This window comes from Equus asinus, chromosome X (assembly GCF_041296235.1).
Source record: "Equus asinus isolate D_3611 breed Donkey chromosome X, EquAss-T2T_v2, whole genome shotgun sequence".
Classification (NCBI taxonomy): Eukaryota; Metazoa; Chordata; class Mammalia; order Perissodactyla; family Equidae; genus Equus; species Equus asinus.
The window spans coordinates 103,095,866-103,119,266 of NC_091820.1; the positions used below are offsets into that span (position 1 = coordinate 103,095,866).

The 23,401-nt window shown below is 43.7% G+C and overlaps 1 protein-coding gene across 6 annotated transcripts in view; it reads left to right on the forward strand.

Moving 5' to 3' along the window:
• TMEM164 (transmembrane protein 164) overlaps positions 1-23,401 on the forward strand; it is a 166,700-nt gene that overhangs the window by 115,713 nt on the left and 27,586 nt on the right. For all 6 annotated transcript variants that reach the window (XM_044764240.2, XM_044764242.2, XM_044764239.2 and 3 more), the window contains one exon: positions 18,905-18,983. In XM_044764240.2, coding sequence (XP_044620175.1) covers positions 18,905-18,983 — 79 coding nt within the window. The remainder of the gene's footprint in view (positions 1-18,904; positions 18,984-23,401) is intronic.

A 23,401-nucleotide genomic window follows, 5' to 3' on the forward strand; every position in this document is an offset into this window, starting at 1 on the left:
TCTTTAGCTATCATCCCATGACCCCACTGTGGCCGCCCACAGCTCTAAGCAGTGAGTGATAGATTGGCCTGTTCTGGACATTTCAAACAAATGGAATCATACAATATTTGTTCTTTTGTGTCTGGTTCTGCTTAACATAATGTTTTGAAGATTCATCCATGTTGTAGCATCTATTAGTACTTCATTCTTTTTTATTGCCTAATAATATTCAATTGTATGTAAATATTCATATTTATTTATACATTCATTAGTTGATAGACGTTGGGTTGTTTCCACTTTTTGGCTATTATGAATAATGCTGCTATGAAAATTCACATACAACTTTTTGTACTAACATGTTTTCTTTCATTTATTGAGGTCATAAAAGTTTATAACATTGTGAAATTTCTGTTGTACATTAGTACTTTTCAGTCATCATATAAATGTGCCCCTTCACCCCTTGTGCCCATCCCCCAACCCCCTCCCACTCTGGTAACCACTAATCTGTCCTCTTTTCTGTGTGTTAGTTTATCTTCCACATATTAGTGAAATCATGTGGTGTTTGTCTTTCTCTGCTTGTTTCGCTTAACATAATACCCTCAAGGTCCATCCGTGTTGTTGCAAAAGGGATGATTTTGTCTTTTTTTATGGCTGAGTAGCATTCCATTGTGTATATATATATATACCACATCTTCTTTATATAATCATCAGTCGATGGGCACTTGGGTTGCTTCCATGTCTTGGCTATTGTGAATAATGCTGCAATGAACACAGGGGTGAAAAAGTCTCTTTGAATTGTTGATTTCAAGTCCTTTGGTTAAATACCTAGTAGTGAGGTAGCTGGGTCATATGGTATTTCTATTTTTAGTTTTTTGAGAAATCTCCATACTGTTTTCCATAGTGGCTGCACCAGGTTGCATTCCCATCAGCAGTGTGTGAGGGCTCCCTTTTCTGCACATCCTTTCCAACATTTGTTATTTTTTGTCTTGGTGATTATAGCCATTCTAACGGGTGTAAGGTGATATCTTAGTGTAGTTTTGATTTGCATTTCCCATTTTTTTTGAGGAATATTAGCCCTGAGCTAACATCCATGCCCATCTTCCTCTACTTTATATGTGGGACGCCTACCACAGCATGGCTTGCCAAGTGGTGCCATGTCTGCACCTGGGATCCGAACCAGCAAACCCTGGGCTGCCGAAGCAGAATGTGCGAACTTAACTGCCGTGCCACCGGGCCGACCCCTGAATTTCCCTTTTGATTAGTGATGTTGAACATCTTTTCCTGTGCCCATTGGCCATTTGTATATCTTCTTTGGAAAAATGTCTGTTCATATCCTCTGCCCATTTTTTGATGAGGTTGTTTGTTTTTTTGTTGTTGAGTTGTGTGAGTTCTTTATATATTTTGGAGATTAAGAGTAGCATGTTGTTGGGGCCAGCCATGGGGCCGACTGGTTAAGTTCGAGTGCTCTGCTTCAGCAGCCCAGGGTTTTGCAGGTTCGGATCCTGGGTGTGGACATGGTGCCACTCGTCAGGCCATGCTGAGGCGATGTCCCACAACTAGAAGGACCCACAACTAAGAATATACACAACTATGTACTGGGGGGCTTTGGAGAGAAGAAGGAAAAGTTTTAAAAATATTAAAGAAAAAAAAAGAGTAGCATGTTGTTTAGTCTCCACATGTTTGTCACTTTCCTAGCTTTTTTCTTGTAGTTGATTTCTAGTTTAATAGCATTATGGTCAGAAAATATGCTTGATATGATTTCAGTCTTAAATTTAATGAGGCTTGTCTTGTTTTCCAACATATGGTCTGTCCTTGAGAATGTTCCATATGCACTTGAGAAGAGTGTATTGACATGTTTTTTATCTTTTGGATATATCCCTAGGATTGTATATGCTGTGAGATGGGGTTACAACTTCATTCTTTTGCATGTGGTCTTTATCATATTTTAACTCTATTCATCACCCTCAATTTAGGTGCTTATGTTGTCATGTATTTTAATTCTGTATTGTTTTAGCTTTTCTTTTAAAAATAACACAAGACATTATTATTTTATATAATAAATGTTCATTTAGTTTTACCTACATATTTACCACTTCCTTTGCTCTCTATTTTTTATTGCATCTCAGACCTTATTGAAGTCTGACGTTACTTTACCTTTGCTGGAAATCTTTTCTTTGGAATTCCGTTTAGAAATGATCTGCCGATAGCAACTCTCTTGGTTTTTCTTTGTCTAAAAGTGTTTGCATTCCTCCTTCATTCTTGAAAGATATCGTATTTTTACTGGATATAAAATTCTAGGTTCATATTTATTTTTCTCCCAGCACAATGAAGATATAATTTTACTATATTCTGTCTTCTAGTGTTGCTTTGAAAAGTCACTGGCCAGTCTTAATTTTAACCCCTTGGAAAGTAATCTCTCTTCTTTTTCTGGACTCTTTTAAGATCTTCTCTTTGTCTTCAGTGTTCTGCAGTTTTAGTAAGATATGTTTCATTGTTGATTTGTTTTTGCTTGTTCTGTTTGAGAGTCTTTGAGCTGCTTGAATTTGCTGTTAGATGTTTTTCATCAGGTTTCTGAACATTCACAGCTATTATATTTTCAAATATAGCCTCTGTCCCATTCTCTTTTCTTCTTTCGGGACTACATTTAGAGTTATGTTATTCCATCTTACTCTGTCTTCCACATCTCTTAATCTTTCTTTCACATTTTCCACTTCTTTGTCTTACTATGCTGTATCTTGGATAATTTCTTCAGCTGTATGTTCCAGTTACTTACTTATATTTTTAGTTGTGCCTAATCAGCAACTAAACCTATCAATTGAAACTATCAATGGTACTTTTAATTTCAATTTATTATATTTTTCATTTTTTTAAACATAGTCTATAACAAATGATTATATTCTGAGATCCTTAAAGCTCTCTTTTTGCTGGTTCTCAGCTTATTTCTCTGTTTAGGTTTTGTTTTAAATATTATTGTTGTCCTCATTTTACTTGAATGTTGCTTATTGTCCTTGAGATTTTATTTGTAGGAATTCTTTCAGTCCTGGATTCCTCTGGAGAGGATTTGTCTTCATTCTTCCCAGGCACTTGAGGGCTACAAGTCTGAAATCATGCTAAATAAAATTCTCAACCTAATGTTTTTGGATTACCCAAGTAGTGTTAGTTTAGGCTGCAAACCCACGTGAGGGCTGGCTTGTGGTTCCAAGTTTTGGTGGAGATTACTAGTTCTCTCCCCTGCTATCCCAACTCAGTGTTAAGATTTGAGACTGAATTTTCTTTACCATTCTAGCGGTAGAGTAATTTGTATTTCTAGTACACATTTACACTGAAATGTAGCTTTTATGGGTTTTAGCTTTATGAAGGTTATCTCTCATTAGACTCTTTAGGAAATCTTGGCCTTTTTCTCCCATTCCTGGTACCCCTCTAGGCTGTGAAAAATCAAAGCTCAAATTCACCTGGCTTGGCAAATCTCCTTTTGGTAAAAACTAGATGATGTAATGTCCCACTTATTTCTCCAGATTCCTACCTTCAGTCAGTCTTTGGCCAGGAAATTCCCTGCAGACATCATAGCTCATAGATTTTTTTTAAAAACAACTTAAAAATATTTTATCCAGGACTTTTGGCTGTTTTAAGTGGGAGATCTCTTTAAGTATTAACCCTGGTTATTACCAGGAATGGAAGTCTGGGTCTTGTTTTCCAACCCTTTTATGGCTGTATCCTTACTTTTGGGGGCTGTCAGAAGGACATTTGAATACTGTTCATTGGTTTGGCCATCTATCTGTTTTCAGTGCTGTCTTAAAATATCCCTAAGTTGACAAATACCTATGATGTCTCTGTCTACTGTTGTGCTAATTTCTGAGGTATCAGAAAGCCCATTTAACCCATCATGTAGCTAACAAAACATTAACATTAGTGGTCATGAGCCCTCAGAACATTGATTTAAATCATCTTTTGATTTCTGAGCCCTTCTAAACCCTAGAAATCAGCATTTCGAATGAGCTGGGTATAAGACTGTAAATTGCATCAAGGCAGGGACCGTTTGTATCTTGTTCATAATAGTTGGCACATAGTAGATGCTCAATAAATATTTCTTGACTGAATGAGTGAATGAATGTGTTGGTGTCTGGGGTATCATGGAGGTAGATTCCAGTATTGATCTATTCCCAGGGCAGTATAATTAAAACATTCTAGATCTGGACTCACAGGGTGGCGTGGATGAGAGAGGATAATATTTCAATAGTGGGGGGGGGGTCAAATCTTCATGGATCTGAGTCATTTGTAAATCAAGTTTCAAAGTCAAGGACTCCCTCTGTAATATAAAGGTCTTCAACACACATCAAGGGTAGTGTAGTTCAGCAGATAAGAATGTGGACTCCAGTCAGACTGCCTGGCTTACATCCAGGTTTTGTAAGTAACCTTGAGCTAGTTACTTAAATTCTCTATGTCTCACTTCCCTTATCAGTAAAAGGGAGATTACAGAACTTATTTTATGGAGTTGTTATAAGAACCAGTTAATACATATCAATACTTAGGACAATGCCTGGCAGAGAAGTGCTATGTACTAGCAATTATTAATTATTATTGCTGTTATTGTTATCTTTATTGTTGTTTTGAACACTAGTCACATCATTATCCTTATCAGTACATTTTTTTGGGAACTGCCAGTCGTTTCTGAGAAAATATTCTGAGTTCCACACCTACCCCTTAGACTTTTGGAGCCTGCTCTACTGTGGTATTTTTCCAAGTATAAGTTAAGCACTCCTGCATCCAGATTACCTTAGGGAGCTTTATTAAAACACAGAATGCTGGGCCTCATCCCATGGGTCCAAAGAAGATTCTCTCAAAATCTGTCATGAAAATAAAGATTCTGTACATTCTGTGTGTTAAATTAGCCAAGAGCTGCTGCAAGTCCAAGTGTATCATCCTCCAGTGCTGACAGAAAACCTGGGTGTAGGCTTGGAGCCTGGGAAGAGATGGAGAATGGCAGAGTTAAACAGAAGAGAAGTAGAAAGAGAAGTGAGCAGCGTCTGCTCATGTCAGGAGGTGGTCAAGTACCATCTCTGGTGGCATCAAGGGGTCATGTGCCATTTGCCTTATCTTGATCTAGGGATTCATGAACCTGGCTCCAGCTTGTAGCAGAGGTGGTGGGCCTTGTTAGGGGAAGGTGTTGGAGACAGCAGGGTAGGGAGGCCGGCCTTACAAATGGCTGCCTGGCCTCCTGGGTGCCTTCAAGCAAGGGCCTTCAAGGAGTAGAAGATTAACCAGACTCCCAGCTTGATTGGCAAGGGTTGGTGAGCTGAGTACTGAGTGCCCTTGAACTGCTTTGACTAGGCTGAGAGCCACATCTCAGATGCTTTTGTCCCTTTGTTTGATCTAGTGCTAGTGTGGAGTTGGCCTTATTTCAAGCCATCTGATGCTCAAGTCCTTTGAAGGCCCTAAAATATAGATGGATGGTACCGTAGACTGCCTGGGCTGAAGAGGGACTTGGGAGTTCGGTCCCTTTCCTCTCGTACCTCCCACTATACATGGCTTACGTTTTCTGGGTGGAATATGTAACCCAAGACGGGAGAATGACGCCTTAGTCCTGTCAGTGGTGCTCAAGGCCTTCATGGAGCCCCTTGTCACTCCACCTAAGCAGGAAGGCCAGCCCTGGGCAAGTCATTCTGTAGGCCAAGTTTGGCCTCCTCACACAAGCTGATTATCTTTTGCCTTGCAGCTGTCCTGGTTCCTTTTAGGCCTTTTGAGCCATCTCTGTCATTAGCCTTTCCCCTGAGATCTGTGGAGAGAGCTATGCAAATATTTACTTTCCCTCCTTGAGTAAAAAGTCAAATAATGTGTTTAGGGCTGGAAATGTAAATCCTGAAGACCTTCTTGTGTATACTCAAAGCGTCTATCCTTTTTTCCACATGAAATTCAGGCTTTGGCTCAGTCTGAAGAAGTGGTGAATCTGCATCTAGTGACTTCAGAGCCCCGTGGGTTCACTTTGATGGCTAGCGCCTATATCATGGTAGCTGGGTAGGGTAAGGCTTTCAGGTTTCATAGTAGATCCTATTTCTTTTCCATCAGGGAAGCAGCTTGGATTATAGAACAGACAACAGTGGTTAAGATTATGCATTCTCCTGCCAGGTTTTCTGGGTTCACATCTTTACTCAGCCATTTAATAAGCCTTGAGTCCTTGGGCAGGTTGGTTAGTTGAACTCTCACCCCTTTTCCTTTTTAAACAGACCTTGGATGCACACAGTTGGGGTAATCTTATGTATAATCCCCAATTCATAACAAACTCCACCATTAGTCCATGCATTACCTGCTTTAATTTTATTCATGAGTGCATTTATTTATACATTGGTAATATCATAGATAACTATGAACCCAACCCAAGAACTGGCCATGTTGATAATAACTCAGAGATGTAAGCCTGTGTGCTTCTCCCGTCCTGTACCCTACCTCCCTACCAATCTGACAGAACCACTAACCTGAATTTTCGTTATTATTCCTTTGCTCTTTTTAAAAATAGTTTTATCTCTCTCTCATATGCACAGAGATATATATTCCTAGATAAGATATTTAATTCTAGTTGCTTTTTGACCCTTATAAAAAGGGCATTATGTTGTATGTAGAATTCTGGGATTTGCTTAGTTTATTCAACATTATATACTAAGATTCATCCCTATTATTGAGTATACCTGTAGTTATATTTTCACTGTAGTATAACATTCCGTCATATAAATATACCACAATGTCTATCTCTATTCTCCTTGCGATGGAAATTTGGTTGTTTCCAGCATTTTGGGATTATGGAAAACCTCTCTGTTTTCAATTTCCTCATCTTAAAGTTGGGGAATAGCAATAGAAGCTACCTCACAAGTGTGTTAGGAAGATGAAAGGCATTAATAGTTGTAAAGTGCTTAGTACAGCACCTGGCTCATATTATATCGTTGGGCAGTGTATTCGTTTGCTCAGGCTGTCATGACAGATACCACACACTGGGTGCTTTAAACAATAGAAACTTACTTCCTCACAGTTTTAGAGCCTAGAAGTCTAAGAGCAAGGTGTCAACAGTGTTAGTTTCTTCTGAGAGCCTTTCTCTTTGACTTGTAGATGGCTTTCTTCTTCTGGTGTCTTTGCATGGTCTTTCCTCTGTGTCTCTCTGTGTGGTAATCTCCGCTTCTTATAAGGACACCAGTCATATTAGATTAGGGCCCACCCGTAGGACCTCATTTTATCTTTAGCTCCTCTTTAAAGGCCCTATCTTCAAATACAGTCACATTCTGAGCTACTGGGCATTAGACTTCAACATATGAATGGAGGGGGCATAATTCAGCCCATAAGAGTCAAGAAGTATAAGCCTTTATGATCATTATTATCTTCCTCCTCCTCCTCATTACAGCTCAGGATGATGCAATAGACTTAGTTATGACATATCCCCTGGGAACACTCAAATGTTAGCTCCAATTATGATTATGATTATTAGGTGGTCTGAACACCAGAGCTTTCTTTCCTGCCTTTTCAGAAATGACTTTTGATACCAGCAACAGTACTAAAGAATGGCATATTGTGGTTTCCCAGGATGACAGGCAGCAGCTCCTAAGTCTGTTAGAAGTGAGAGGAGAGGAGCTAGGAGGTTTCATTTTCATCGTGATTAAAGGAAACAGTGAGGCCTTGCAGCATATCCAGTGGCTGATTGACCCCAAATTATTACTCAGTGAAGTTCTGTGGGCTTGCCTGGCTGAAGCAGGCAGGTCTGGGCTGCTATTTCTTTCACACCAGGAAATACACTTGCACAAATAGTTGTGCCACCAGAGCAAACAGCATCTTTCATGGCTCAAAATAGTTTGTTTGACATTAGGGAGCTGGCTGGGGGCAGCCACCTGACAACCACAACTCTGTTCTCCTGCTCTGTCAAGGGCTCTGAGCACCAAGGAAGAAGTCAGGAGTAGCCCTCTTAGGGTTTGGACTCCAAGAGGAAGGACCAGTCTCCCTCTAACCGCAGTCACTCACCACTCTCTCTCTCTCCACATCAAACCATGAGAATGAGATGGAATACCATGTGCCTGGTGGGGCTGTGGGCATCAGTCCTAACTGGGGGTGGGAGTGGGGTCACAAAGGAAGATACAATGAGGACAAATGATTTGGGAGTCTATAGACCCCCATTTACAAGTTATTTTCTTTACATGCTGAGATACTCTGAGAGCAGCTTTTGAAAGACTAGAAAAGAAATCACAGTAATCATCCTTAATAGCCTAAAACATCCTCTTGGTTAAGGATTCCTGCAATAGAGAGATATGAAGAATATAACATGAGAGTTCTCCCCTGACTCCGCAGAGACAATTACTGCTAATAGTTGGCTACGTTCTTTTTTGACCTTTTCTTCGACTATTAAAAACTTTTAGCTACGTGATTAATAAGGGAAGACATTCATTTGCTGTAAAAATGCAGCTATATGAGTATCTAGGATCCAATGTCAAGGCTCACCTTCGCTGTCTCAGCCTGTCCTTGCCAACCCTGTTCTCCTGCCCAGTTTGATAAATATCATCCCGGTCCTTTTTTTCTACACTTACATACATCTGAAAGTACAAATACTAACTTGTCCTTTTCCTCCAAAAAGGATCATACTTTGTATACTATAGATTTGCTCAGTTTTACCGACAAATGGTTACACCTCCTTTTTTTAAATAAGAGGTTGCATAGTTAGTCTTCCAGAATATTTTTTGATGACTTGCCTACTAATGGACATTTAGGTTGCTTTTTTGCTATTACAAATAATGCTGCACTGAACATCTTTATGTGTATATCTTTGTGCTGTGTGCAAGTGTCTGTGTTAGATAAGTTCCTAGAGTAAAATTAGTGAGTCAAAGTGAATGGATATTTAAACATTTTCATAAATATTGAGAAATTGTTCTCCAAAATGAATGCAACTTGTTTTTTCTTTCAGTTAATGTATCCTAGGATTTTGCCATATTAGTTCATACACATTTACCTCAGTTAAATTTATTTAAATTTTTTAAATTTCCCAACTTTTTATTATAAAAATTTTCAAGCTTACTGAAGAGTTGAAATAATAGTGTAGTGGATGACTGTTTACCCTCCAGCTAGGTCGACAATTAGCCTTTTCCATATTCACTTTCTACCTCTATCTCTCTATCTGTGTAAGTTTGCTGAATCATTTCAAAGAAAGTTGCAGACATCTTGACATTTCACTTCTCAATCCTTCAGCCTGCAGCTCCTAAGAAGAAGGACATTCTCTTGTACAACCACGATACCATCATCACACTTAAGAAGATTACCAACAATTCTATAATATCGTGTACTTTATGTAATAATCAGTTTATGTTCAAATTTCCCCAATTGTCCCAAGAATGTTTTTTTTAAATTTTTTAAACAATGAGGGTCCAATTAAGTTTCAAGCTTGGTTTTGATTGTTCCATCTCTTCGGTTTTTGCTTATTTTTTAAAATCTAGGAACAGTTCCCCTACCTTCTTTATTCACAACATTGAAGTTTTGATGAGTCTGGGCCAGTTGTTTTGTAGAAGGGTCCACATTCTGGCTTTGTCAGAGTGTTTCTTTAGGGCACCTTGTTGTTTTTAATGGCAGCATGGTCTTCTGTTCTGTGAAGGTGCTGTGGTTTGTTTTAGCTCGTGGGCATCTCTTTTGTGGCTCCTCTAACAAGTGGTATTTAGTTCCAAGGAGATTGTGGGACCAGTAGGCCACAGTAAAAGTCTGTGGTCAGTTAGTGAAGATAAAGTGTTCCAAAGCCAAACTTGGCTGGCAGGAGCATTACCGAAGGCAGAAGTAACAGTGGGTTACATCCCTTCCCCTCTAAGGAAGGTGGAGTATTGTTTTTGTCTTTTTCAGGCTGCTATAACAAAACGCCATAGACTAGGTGGCTTATAAACAACAGGAATATATTTCTCACAGTTCTGGAGGCTAGGAGTTCAAGGTCAGGGTGCCGGCATGGTCAAGTGAGGGCCCTCTTCTGGGTCACAGACTTCTTGTATCCTCACATGGCAGAAGGGGCTAGGGAGCTCTCTGGGGCCTCTTGTATAAGGGCGCTGTTCCCATTCATGAGGGTTCCACCCTCAGGACCTAAGCACCTCCCGAAGGCCGCACCTCCTAATATCATCACATCCACGTTAGAATTTAACATATGAATTTGGTGGGGGCCACAAACATTCAGACCATAGCAATTATCTTTTCCAATTCCTTCATTTCTTTTGAGAGGCTGCAGTCTGGGGCTGAGCTGAGACCAGAGTCCTTTCTTTGTAACCACCTATCCTCACTTGGTATCTCATCATTAGCCATAGACTCTTTTGGTAATGCCAAGCCTCCAGCCATGTAGTAGGAGCTCCTAAGTTGGGAGCTCTCTCGATTTCCAGCATGCCCCTATGTTGTACAGTTATTCTCACTTCAGCTTGTCCTTCCCTCCTCATTTCCTGGAGCCCAGCTAACCCTTCTCTCTGTGCTCTGGGTCCCATCGCCTCCTGCCTGCTTCAAGACCTCTCACTGTCCAGTGCCTCCTGCCCCTCTTGATTCTTCAGCCTCTCCCTCTCCACTGACTCCTTCCCTCAGCCCTTAAATATGTTCAATCTCTCCCATTCTTTACAGTTATTTCTCCCCATTCATCCCCCCCTTGAGTTATGGCTGCCATCTCTCTCCATCCATTCAGTCTTCTTGAAAGAGTGCTGAGGACCAGGGATCTGCAAAGTGGGGTCCATAAGATGGTCCAATGGGGGTGCTCAAAGAAAATATTAGCATTTTTATGCATTTTAGGATTTCATCCTTTTACATTTCCATGCTTGTGTTTTATAATGTGCACTTATATGTCTTTTTCTATTTTATTGAGGTCACATTGGTTTATAACATTGTGTAAATTTCAAGTGTACATCATTATATTTCGACTTCTGTATCGACTGCATTGTGTTGACCACCAAAAGTCTGGTTTCTGTCTGTCACCGTACACATATGCCCCTTTACCTCTTTCACCGTCTCCCTACCACTTTCCTCTCTGGTAACCAGAGTGTGTTTGTTTATTTTTCATTTTCCACGTATGAGTGAAATCATACAGTATTTGTCTTTCTCCGTCTGACTGACTTTGTTTAGCATAGTACCCTCAGGGTCCATTCATGTTGTCACAAATTACACAATTTCATCATTTTATGGCTGAGTAATATTCCATTGTATATATCACATCTTCTTTATCTATTCATCTGTTGATGGTCACTTGGGTTGCTTCCAAGTCTTGGCTATTGTGAATAGTATGCAATGAACAGTGGCCAAGCCCCATGGCCGAGGGTGTTCTCACGCTCTGCTTTGGTGGCCCAGGGTTTCACCAGTTCGGATCTTGGGCGCAGACCTAGCACCACTCATCAAGCCATGCTGAGGCAGCGTCCCACATAGCAGAACTAGAAGGACCTGCAACTAGAGTGTATAACTATGTACTAGGGGGCTTTGGGGAGAAGAAAAAAAAAGGAGGAAGATTGGCAACAAATGTTAGCTCAGGGCCAATCTTTTTTTGAAAAAAATTGCAATGAGCATAGGGGTGCATATGTCTTTTTGAATTAGTGTTTTCATGTTCTTTGGCTAAATACCCAGAAGTGGAATAGCTGGATCATATAGTATTTCTATTTTTAATTTTGTTTTTAGAAGTCTCCTATCTATGTCTATTTTATAATGTACAGTTAAACATGTGTGTCATTTTCCTGACTTTCAACTCTTCTCATCCTCTCCAGTCTCCTTGAGATCCAGACCTACATTCCCACTGACTTATGAGCATCTCTGCCAGGCCATCACACTGGTTTCAAAACTCAGCATGGCCCCAGCTTCTTTTCTTGTACCCCACCTCCTCCAACCTGCTCCCTTGACTGTAGGCCCCAACTTAGGGTGAAGCCCTGACATCCCACCAGCCACTTAGGTTTTCAGCCTGGGGATCATCTTTGACTTCTTTCCTCCTCTTCCTCTGCGTACCCCTTATCCAATCAATTACTTAGTCCTGGTGAATCAACTCCCTTACCTTCTCTCAAATCTGTCCATCCTCTCTTCTCTCACTGCCTCTGCCTTAAGCTTCATTTAGACATTGCTATTGCCAGTTCCTAACTGGTCTTTCTGCCTCCATTAGCATTCCCTGCATACAGCCTCCAGCAGGAGCTCTACACAACCGTGCATCATACAGGACTCTCCCTTGCTTTAAAAGAAAAATCGAACCTTATCCATTGCTTGATCTACAGGGCTTTCCATGGTCTTTTGCTGCACTCTTGTTATCCCTTTATCTGCTAGCCTCCTCAGCTAGACTTTGAACTCATATAGGGCACGGACTGTGTCTTCATAATTATTGTAAACCCAGAGCCAGGCACATTACCTATCACCTACTAGTGTCTCAATAATTTTTTTTTATTGACTGGATGAGAGTAAGAATAGGACTGTCATGGGTGAGAAGAGGAGAGCAGTGTTGACATTCCTTTGAGAAATAAAGAAGTCTCCAGGGAGAAACTCTCACATAGAGATATAACAAAAGAATGGACTGAGTTGGAAAGCTAAAGGTACCCTGGTAGCCATCTGATAAATATATTGATATGTGACATAGGGCTGTGGGAGGTGCCCAGGTGCCACCATCTCTTGCTGGAAGCTCTTGCTAAGGCAGAATGATGAGGTAAAAGAGCTCCGGCTTTTGACCCAAAGAGACCTGGCATTAAGCCTTGTTGGCTAGAAGTGAAATCCTGGCTTTACCACTTACTGGCTGGGTCGACGTTGATGAGGAAGTTGATGATAGCTCACGTTTATTGAGTACATATTATATGCCAACAATGGGCCAAGAGCTCTACCTGCATTGTTTCACCTAATTTCACCACAACTTGATAAATACTATTATCATTCCCATTTTACAGATGAGCCAACTGAAGCTCAGTAAGATTAAGTGATTTGCCCAAAGGTGCATGGCAAATAAATGATGGAGCCAGAATTTCAATCTTTGCAGCCTGACTCTAGGCTGGAGATATTCATTTGGGAATGATCAGTATATAGATGGTACTTAGAACCATGAACTTGGATAAAATTATCTAGTGAGTGAAAGTAGATAGAGAAGAGGGCCAAAGACTTGGTTCTGGGCCCCTCCAACATTTAGAAATGAGGGACATAAGGAAGATCCAGCAAAGGAGGTTGAGAATGGGAGGCATTGAGGTAGGGGCAGGGCAGAGAGCCATATTGTAGAAGCCCAGTGCAGAAAGTGTTTTAAGGATGAGGGAATGGTTAACTGCATTAACTGCTGCTGATAGGTCAAGTAATATGAGGCCTGAAAATTGACCAGGACCAGCAGGTATAGTTGTATAGGTTGTTAACTGCACAGGGAATGACCGTACCCCAAATCTCCCTGACACCCTGGCATGTGGATGAGTCCGGGCTGAAGAATGGGTGGCTATTTAAAATTCATACAAAGATGCCATATGGGCTAGCTTTCATGGTCATTGCCCATTGGAATTAGGAACATGGAGGTCATTGATAACCTCAATAAAAGCAATTTAGGGGGAGTGGTAGGTGTGAAAATTTGATTGGAGTGATTGGAAGAATGATTCCGAGGAGAGGAAATGATGGCACCAAGAAGCGACAAATCTTCTGAGGAGTTTTGCTATAAAGGGAAGCAGAGATATGGGGGTGATAGCCAGAGGGTGAAGTGGGGTCAAGAATTTTACTCTTTAGATGAAAGGTATTGTAGCTTATTTGTTTTCTGATGAGAATGATCCATCGCAAAAATGGACGGTTGCTGGTGTGATGTACTTGAGTAGGCGAGAAAGGATAGGATGTCGTGCACAAATTGGGGACCAGCCTTAGCTGGCAGCACGGGTGGTTCCTGCAGAGCAGCAGAAGAAAAGGCAGCTGTGGGGATGGGTGCAGGGAGCAGGGCGATGAGGAGGTGGGAGCTGGTGGATGTTCTTTTCCAATTGCTCCTTTTTTCCCCAATGAAATAAGAAGCCGGATCACCAGCTGAGAGGGAGGATGGAAGAACGTTTAAGGACAGTGGGAGAAGTTGTGAAATTGTTGTCTAGGATAGAGGAGAGTGAATGGACTTGGGTTTGTAGTCAGATTATAGAGTCACATTAAGGCCTGCTCATTAGGGACCTAAATTTAGGCTCATTAAGGGCATAAAGCTTGCAATCATGAATTTAAAGGGTTAACAGCATAGCTTTATATTGTTCTTCAGCCCTGCCTACTTGCATGGTGTAAGGATGTGAAAGCAGAGAGTTGGATTTAACTGAGAATGTGGTTGGTTCTGTGAGGCAAGTAGGAAAAAAGGAGAGAGAGTGTCAGGAGAGTTCAGGACGTATGGAAGGGAGTGATGGATAAGTATAGAAGTGAGGACATCAGGGTGGTGAGGGACAGTAAAAAGGTGGTAGGATCAATTGGCTGTAGGTCCCAGTGAAGTTGGAAAATTGTGAGAGTTGGGATTTGAGGGGGAGTGGGTTGGATAGATGATAGGAGGTGGTGGTTGGAGAGTGGGGTGCGTGACAAGAGTTTGTGTAAAGGTCGCAGGTATTGGTAATGACAGCTACGGTCATGGGAATAAAGGACTGACCTAAGACGGAGATGAGATCTTGAGGGGAATGGAGGTCAAGACTTTGAGTGACTGGGCTATTGCTAAATATTGAAAACAGGAATTTTGACAAAGGAGCATTGGAAAGAAGTGACAAGAAGGCAGGAGGGAAAGTCTTCAAGGACTGAAGGGGGATACACGTGGAGCGGGTCCATAGATGACTGCCACAAGAAGAGTCCACGGACGTGAGATTCAGATCTGAGAAGTGGTCAGGAAGGAGGCAGAGAGAATGGTCTGGAATAGAAAGCAATTTAGAGCAGCAGTGAGGGGCAGACAGAACCCCTCCTGGCCCAGTGGTACAAGGTGACATGGGAGGAAAACCAGCCACCTCTTGAGAGGGCGGTTGGGATAGCAGTGTCCTCAGAGGCGTACCAGATTTTCATTAAAGACTGAAGGTAAAGGGACTACTCGAGAAGAGTTTGAGGATGTAGGGGATTTTGCTAATGATAGTGAGTGAGTTCAGAGGATTGAATGGAAGGATTTGAAGAAATGGGGAGTGGTGAGAGATGGGGAGCTATAGAGGGATTAGAGTTCAGATATTGGGCAGTGACCTGGGAGTCTTGGGCTTCTTAGGATGACTGAAGTAGCCAAAGATGTAGGGCGCAATGGGACTGGAGGTCTCCATGGCAGGGCATGGTGGTGTGGCTGTCGGGGTGGCAAGCCGGGAGGAAGGAAGCTGGGATCTTGCCAGGGTCAGAGTCCATATACCTAATGTTTCTGGCATTCTGACTCCAGAGACCTGCAGAATTTTACTACTCTGCTCTTTTGATTCTAAAAAAGATGTTGACTTCGATGTGAGAAGGGAGTTAATGACCTGTGTAGCTTGACATTTTTATTGCTTTTGACTTCCAATTGCAGTGATGTAAGACTTTTTGTCTAAAGCCTCGGGAATCCTCCAGCTGAAAGGGAACCAGGATATGTACATTAGAGTTCCAGATGTGAGTTCTGTCAGGTAGAAATGAATTAGCCAAGTGGAACATCTTCTGGGGGAAGTATGCCATTTTACAGATAGTGTTTGTAAAATGGGGAAAGGAGGGTGAGGGAGGTTTCATGAGAACGCTCCTGGGACTTGGCACAGATTCGGTGCTCAGTAAAGAAAACCACCTTTTTTCTTCTCCATTGCTGAATGCCCTTTACTTTCATCCCTGCCCTGCCGCTTCTTCTTTGGATGTTATTTAATGTCTCCGTGCCTCAGTTTCCTTATTTGTCAAATGGGGGTGATCATAGTCCCTGCTTCATGGGAAACTTGTAATAATTAAATGAGATAACACATATAAAAGTATTTAACACAGTGCATGGTGCATAAGTACTTAATAAATACTACGTTTCGTGAAATAACCAGTGGTAGGTTCTTGCTCCCATTCAGCTCCCTCCTCCCTGCCACCTGCGTGCATTTTCTGATGTTGCTCCTCCTTCCTGTCCTCTCTCTCTTTTCCCACACTCCCTCCCTTGCCTGTATCCTCTTTCTCCTCCCTGGTCCTGCAGTCAGTTGTGCCTCCACCTGCTGTAATGCTCTCTGTGGCCTTCCAAGGTAGAGAACTCTTGGAGTAGGGGGTGAGGCAGCCTTCAGAAGAAGGACACTGCTGGTGGGGGCAGTCTCCCAGCCACCCCAACTGAGGTCTGTGCCCGAGGTGTCTGCAGAGCCGTGGTGGGCTCGTGACCAGACCCTCAGAAGCTTGGAGGCCTGTACTGCAGATCAAACTTGGCCACTGTGTGGTGTGGGTCCTGGGGCCACAGCCCGCAGGTTGTGAAGGGGAGATCAAGTGAACAGGGAGAGGCTGGGCCCCATGTGGAGGGACAGTAAGGACAAGTGTTAGCCCTGGTGCTGCTAATGTGCCACTCTTACCACTCCCATAACAGTTCCTCTCCACTGCACATCTCCTGGGTGTCAGGCTTTTTTTTGTTGGGGGTGGGGGAGGGGGAGATGGTTGGGGGCGGGGTAGCAGAGTGTACCAGCAAAGACTATAGACTCTGGAGCCGGACTGCCTGGGTTTGAATCCTGGCTCTGTCACCGAATGAGTTGTGTGCTCTTGAGGACGTTATCTAACTTATCTGTGCCTCCATTTCTCATCTCTCAAATGGAGACAATTGGAACAGTACAGCTGTTCACGAGGATTAGGTGAATTAATAGTTAACAAGTGCTGCTTAACAGTTCCTGGCACACAAGCAGTACTATACAAATGTTTGTTATATTGAAATTAAAAAAAAAAATTTAAAACAATGTTATAACAGCATAATTAGTTTAATTTTACTGCCAAAAACTAGGGTGGAGAGGTTAAGGGACTTGCCCAAGGCCACAGGGCTATTAGTGGCAGAATCGAGTCTGGAACAGAAATTTGACAGACTCCAAAGTCCTTGCTTGCAGCTGCGGTGCTAAACTGCCTTCCTGGACGTGCGGGTGGGGAGGGCTTTCCAGGAGGGCTGGAAGGGAGGAGAAGCCAGTGGGCACTGTGAGTCCAGTTGCTGGAGTCGGAGAGGTCAGTGGAGGAGATACTGCTTGAGGACCTGGCTGGGACCAGCGGCTGCGGCCCTTGGCCCACTTCTCTGCTCCCTGCTGTGGGAGAGCAGCCTGGGTTCCCAGGCCCATGAGGGGAGAGGTTAAGTCCCTCAGGTACCTGAAGATTCGGATTACAGCCATAGAGCTGAGCCTTCCTGGGGCCTTTTCCTTCTCCTTGCTTGCCGTCCAGGTGACCGCAGTCAAGTCAGTTAACCTTTTGGCACCTCAGTTTCCTCCTCTGTCAAATGAGGGTAGTGATACTTTACCTGCCCATCTCATGGGGTTTTTGAAAGGATTGAGTAGATCATAGGTGTGAAAACATTAGAGGAAGCATGAAGCAGTACCCACAATGAAGATGGTAGGGTGATCCCAGACCACATTACTGTGGTCTCCAGTGTGGGCCTCTCAGGCCCCCAAATCTACCTCTTGCTGAGAATGCCCATTGTCAAGCCCCGTGACCTTTCTCAGCTATTCCAACATGTTCTACAGAGATGCTTGGAACCTCATCTCTTTTTCTGGGATTTTTACATTTTCCCTCTGTAAGCATAAAATAATCATAGAGCATCATCTGGATCCGTGGGAAGTTTTCTTTCTGTATGGGATTTTATTTTCAAGAGCCAGAGCCAGTGTCTCTGTCCAGGGTCCACAGTCATCCCTGCTCCCATTCTGGGAGCCCTGCCATCTTTTGGTTTCAGCCCTTGGCTCACGGCTGGCTTGGACTTCTGGGCCTGGGGAGCCCATAACTGCCTCCTCTCATTAGCACACAGTCTTGGTTCACGCTTGCCATGTCGGAAACAGGGAGGCAGCTGACCCTTCCCCTGGGTGTCCTCGTCTCTCTGGGCTTCCCTGGGGGTGTCTGTGTGTGTGTGTGTGTGTGTGTGTGTGTGTGTGTGTGTGTGTGTGTGTTGAGGGCTGTGTAAGCCCCAGAGGCCAGGCCTCTTGCCAGCTGCTGCATTTCTTTTCCCCTGGAATGGAGTTAGCTACCCAGCCGTTTCCACTCTCCGCCTGCTGCCAAGCTCTCCAGTGTGGTCCCCTTGCCAGGTTGAAACCACACTCTGCTTTGGTAATCCAGAGCTTCCATTTTAAGAGAGGTGGGAAACAGGAGTGAATGAGTGGGCGTGTTGGAGGGAGGGGTGTGGGGACAGACTTTCTTTTTGGCAAGCAATGCCAGAATTGGCCCAGCTGTTTGGTCTTCACCCAAAAGTAGGGCTAACTCTGGACTGATCCCAAATATCCAGTGGGGAAACTTTATTCTTGGATCTAGATCATACCAGACCTAGCAGTTAATTTTTTTTTCATCTGGAAAATGGGAATAATAAATCCTACCCCATGTGTTCTTCATGTCAAATGAGAAATAAGCTTTTAAATAGTCCACCACCTACTCACCAGGAGCAGGAAGTGATAAGGTTATGTTTCTTTAAGTATATTCTGCAGAATACTAAGTTATTTTTTAAAACGGCACTGGCTAAATAAGCTTGGGAAACACTGGATAAACAATGTTAAGCAGGGTTCTTACTTGTAGAGACTACCCGGGTCCTTAATATCCCACTAATATACACGGTGAACCTCCAAGGGGATACGTTGTATGCAACATTTCTTAGATTTTTCACCAAACTTTCTTAGTGGAGCATTTTTCAAGCACCATCTCTGCAAAGTACACTTTGGATGATGCCAGTCTAGGACATAAGTATATTCATTTCATTCTTTTTTCTCTAATTGTGAAGGGAGTTGAAGGGGTGAAATGCATGGGGTTGCTACGACGTAGGCCCTAAAAAGCAAGGGCGTCCAACTTCAGAATCTACTGAAATGAGTGCTTCCTGCTCTGAAAGCCCTCTCTCCCTCTGTCCTTACAGCTCCCCTTTGAATTGGAGATTTACTACATTCAGCATGTTATGCTCTACGTGGTGCCCATCTACCTGCTGTGGAAAGGAGGTAAGGCCAGCAGACCACACCCCTGCGCCACCCCTACAACTTGCCGCTCCCTTCTGTTTTGGGGAGTCACAGCCTCTTGGGTGCTTACTACGATCTTGAGCTGCTGCCTGGCTGGGTTTCTGCAGGATGCTCTATGCCAGACACGAGGCAGTGGGAAAATGGGCATGGATGAGGCCTGCAAAGAGTCTGGGGGCTTTTTAGAACCATCCTTTCTGTGGGTAAGCTTGGTGCTGCTGACGGCCTGTCCTGGGGCCCAGGCCTTGGGCTCTTTGTCCGTGGTGGCATTGGGTTTACATGGAGCCCTCCTGTCACTCGCTTGTGCTTGTGCCCTCCGCCTGCCTCAGTGTGCAGTATAGGGTGGAAGGAGAGGAGGAAGCACTCAGCCCTCCTGAGAGGGGCCTCATGCTCTTGCTCATTATGTCCATCATTTCAGAAGCAAAGAAGATATTGAAAGGGGCAGGAAGTCTGGGAACTGTGAGACTGTGGGATTGAAGGACGAAGTAGCTTGATTTTACCTCCATGTAAAATCAACCATTGAGACCTTTCATTTGGTCAGAGGGAGAGACCGCCAACCTGGTAGAGACAGCCTAGAAAGGAAACTGATCTATTCATGACCTCACAGAGACCCTTAAATGACCCCCTCCCTCTATTGTGTGATAGACAAAAGGGAAGGGAAGTTCCTATCTCTTCTAGAAGAGTTGTTAGAGCCCTCCTTCTGTGCTCCTACCTTCCTGAAAGGCCCTGTACCTGGAAGACATCCTCTTCTCTTAGCCGCCAGCCTCTCTATCTTGGTTGCTGGGACATTTTTGGGAGACAAACGCTCCCTACCTTACCACAGGCAGCACAGGTTTCACCTCTATCCCATTAAAAATGACATGATGAGGCCACACGGGCCCTTGAGCCCACTGGAAGATGGTTTGGAAGTCGTGCTTCCTCTAACTTGGAAATTCCAGCAAATCTTAAGACTTCTGGCATGAGAGAGCCTCAAGGACTGGTCAACCCCAGGACATACTGGAGGATGGGCATGGTTGCTCTCCATGGTGTCTTCTACCAGTCAAGAGATTTGCCCCCTCTCCCTGGTTTCTATCAATTAGGACTCTTAGGACTTGTCTAAATATTCTTTGAGACTGTTTTTACCCTGTGCAGCCACTGGGGTCTCACAATGTCAAAGGGTAGTTCTTTTTAATTTGGTCTAAATGTACTCTTTTCCCTGCTGAGCTTTAAGGGAAATCTGAAGTTCCAATATCCAGGAGACCTGTGCCATTTCTCAGGGCTGTCCCCTGTGGCACAGGAAACAGCTTCCCAATAATATTCAGCTCTCTGAGATACTCTCATTCTAAAGGGAACCAGGCAGGAAGCTGTCCCAGGGCTCCAGAGCTCCACCATTCATTGTTCCTGATTTCTGAGGTGTGTGATGCAAGTTCTTGCCAAATGCATGTGGCTGTTAGTTAAACTTATTTGTGCTCTGAGGTGCCTATAAAAATCCGTCAGGTAGCTGGGCTAGCCTGGTCTGACATGGGAAATACCAAGTAGCCATCCTCCACCCCTGGAAAAAAAAAACACACTCTGGGAAGCCACACCCTCTAGAAGAGGCTGATTCGGCCGTGGCCTTCTATTGAATCTATTGCTGCACTGTTTGGGGGAACTGAGCTGAGGAAGTAGGGATTCCAAGTCTTAATTCCAATGTATTTGTTACCGTTAGTGATGCTTTCCCCTCTACTCTGGTGCCTAGCCTTGAGAAGAAGATGTAATAATAGTGACAGTAATAATAACCACAGTAAATATCAACATCTACTTTTTATTGAGTGTCTCCTGTGTGCGAGATACTGTGCTAGACACACTTTGTGTGTTTTCTCATCACAACTAGCCTGGTGAAAAATCCTCCCTCTCCAGAGGAGAAAAATCAAGGTTCAGAAATGTTAGGTACACATTTCTAACACAGCCCGGATTCAACATCCAGCCTAGATTCCCTCCCAAACCAGCACGTTTTTCCACACACCACGTTGTCCTAAAAGACAGATGTCTGTCTCGCCACCATGTCAGGCTGGGAGTCTCTCCCCCAACAAGTTCTCCCTCCCCCGAGCCGTGCACTCAACTCGTCTTTGTTGAGCGCCTGCTGTGTGCTGAACCTTGCGCTAGGGAATCAGAGCCGAGCCAGACAGGCACAGTCCTCCCGCAGGGAGTCCTGTCCGTGGGGCTAGTCGACAATTGTCATACAGCGTGATCAGTGCAATGGAGGGTGCTGCGGTTGCGTGGTATCATGTCCAAAGCCCCGCTCACCTTCCCTTCTTCGCCATTTCTGGGCTCTTTTATGGACTTGGCTTTCTTTCCAGCTCTTTGCTACCATCTGCTGTTCACTTGGGGGAAATTATGAGCTTTTAGAGGAAAATCTCAATTTCCTAAGTCTGAATTCACTTTCTGTCTGAGCCTTGGACCTGGGCCTCGCAGAGGGGGAATGGACCGGGAGTGAGCAGTGAAAAGATTCTTCCTTATAAACCAAAAAAGCTGAGGGTTTGAGCTTCTCTTCCCTGGAAGTCTCTTGTAATTTTCCAGAGATAACTGGCTCAGGAGTTTTTATGCAAGGCAAGACAGATCTCCCATAGGTAACCTTCAGTGCCAAGGAACCCTATTTTCCTGAAAGGCAAGGTCCTGCTTCTTCCTGTGGTTAGGGGGTGGTTGGATGGTGATTAATGGGAATCCCATTCTTCCCTTGTTCCTGCTGTCTTTTGGCACCACCATAGTAAACTTGACCTCCCTTATCCACGCTACTCTTCTTCTTCTGGCCTGCCTCTTTATTTCTCTGTTTCCTTTCCTCCCAACTCTTTGCCTTTGGCTTTCTAGAACTGTATTTTTATACCCCCACCCCCACCCCACGCCGAGCTCTTCACAGAACACAAAGTCTTCCCATCTCTTGCCTGAAGCTTCCTCTGATGGAGGCTGCTCTTTCTACCCCGCTCCCCACTGTCTCTTCCAGACCAAAAGCTCATCTCTACCTTCTGTGAAAATGCTTTCTCTTTTACCATTCTCTCGACCTTTTTTTGCATCACTGCCACCACCACCACCACCTAACCTCATGGTCACTTGCCCCTGATTCCTAGATGCCTTTGGCCGCGGCTCTCAACATTTTCATTACAATTCTAGCCAGCATCCCGAGAGACTTCCAGTGAGGATTGCTCATCCCACCCCAGCTTCTCAAGGTTTGGGCTTCTTAATTGCAGTGATTTCTGCCTGTGCCCCCCCGGCCTGCTTCAGCCACCTGGACTTTGCCTTCCCCCTTCCCCTAAAACTGCTCTATCTGACATCGTAACCCTCTGTGTCCCTTTCTTTGACCCAAATATCCACTCCTTTCAGCCTCTTCTTTTTTCCAGTCAGCTTGTACCACCATGACCAATTACTGGAACTTTCCTTTTACCAGCTCCTGGAAGTGCCTCACTCCCTTGTCCCTCCCACTGGGATTAGTGTCCAATCCCGGTGCCCAGTGTTGGCCTCTTGGAGAAAATCTCTCCAGCTATTCAGATTTGGGCCACTAAAATATCATGGTCTCTGCTGTAGTTGTGTTCTCAACACCACTGCTCAATTACTTTCTCTCTTTGATCAGCTCTTCTACACACTGCGCTGAGAAGTCACACGCTAGACCTTTACCACCCTCCTCAAACTGCCTGTCCTCCCCATTGCCAATAGATGTTTCCCCAACAAACGACTGAGAAGATAGAGCTTTCCAGGTGGGAATTCCCTCAGTTACTCCTCTCCACTCTAAAAGCATCCTTACCCGCCCCCATCATTCCTTTCCTTTCCCTCCCCTCTTGGAGGAAGTGGCATTCCTTCTGAACGTGGCCAGTCACACCCTGGTGTGGTTACTTCCTATCCCTTCTGCGTCCTCTGGAACCTGAGGCCATTAGGTAGTTACTTGTTTACGTGGATTTTCAACCCTTTCAGCTTTTTAGCCAATAAGGATGCTGAAGTCTTCCCATTCTGAAAAACTTTCTCTCAACCCCACACATCTCTCTTTCATCTTCCCTTCACAGCTAAGCATCATAAAAGAATAGTCCACACAATGTTGCCTAAACTTTAGTTCTTCGGGCATGCCATTTTTTGCCTTGTCCATGTAAGCACCTGTATTATTATATATGTGATATATATCGTTAAATCTATTGATTTTTTCGAAAATGTATTTGTTTGTAAGAGAAACTCTATACTATCCATGAAATCCTGGATTCACTGCCCTGGTTTGGCCTTTATTCTAAGAGCTGTAGAAGCCCACTGAAAGATTTTAAGAAGGGCATGCCATCAACTTGTTTTTCCTATTGATTCTTTTCTTATATAATTCTTTTATATGATTCAACATCTAAGATACAAAAGGCCATTCTGTGAAAAATCACCTTCTCACCCTTCCCCCCCTCCCCCCCCATCTACCCAGT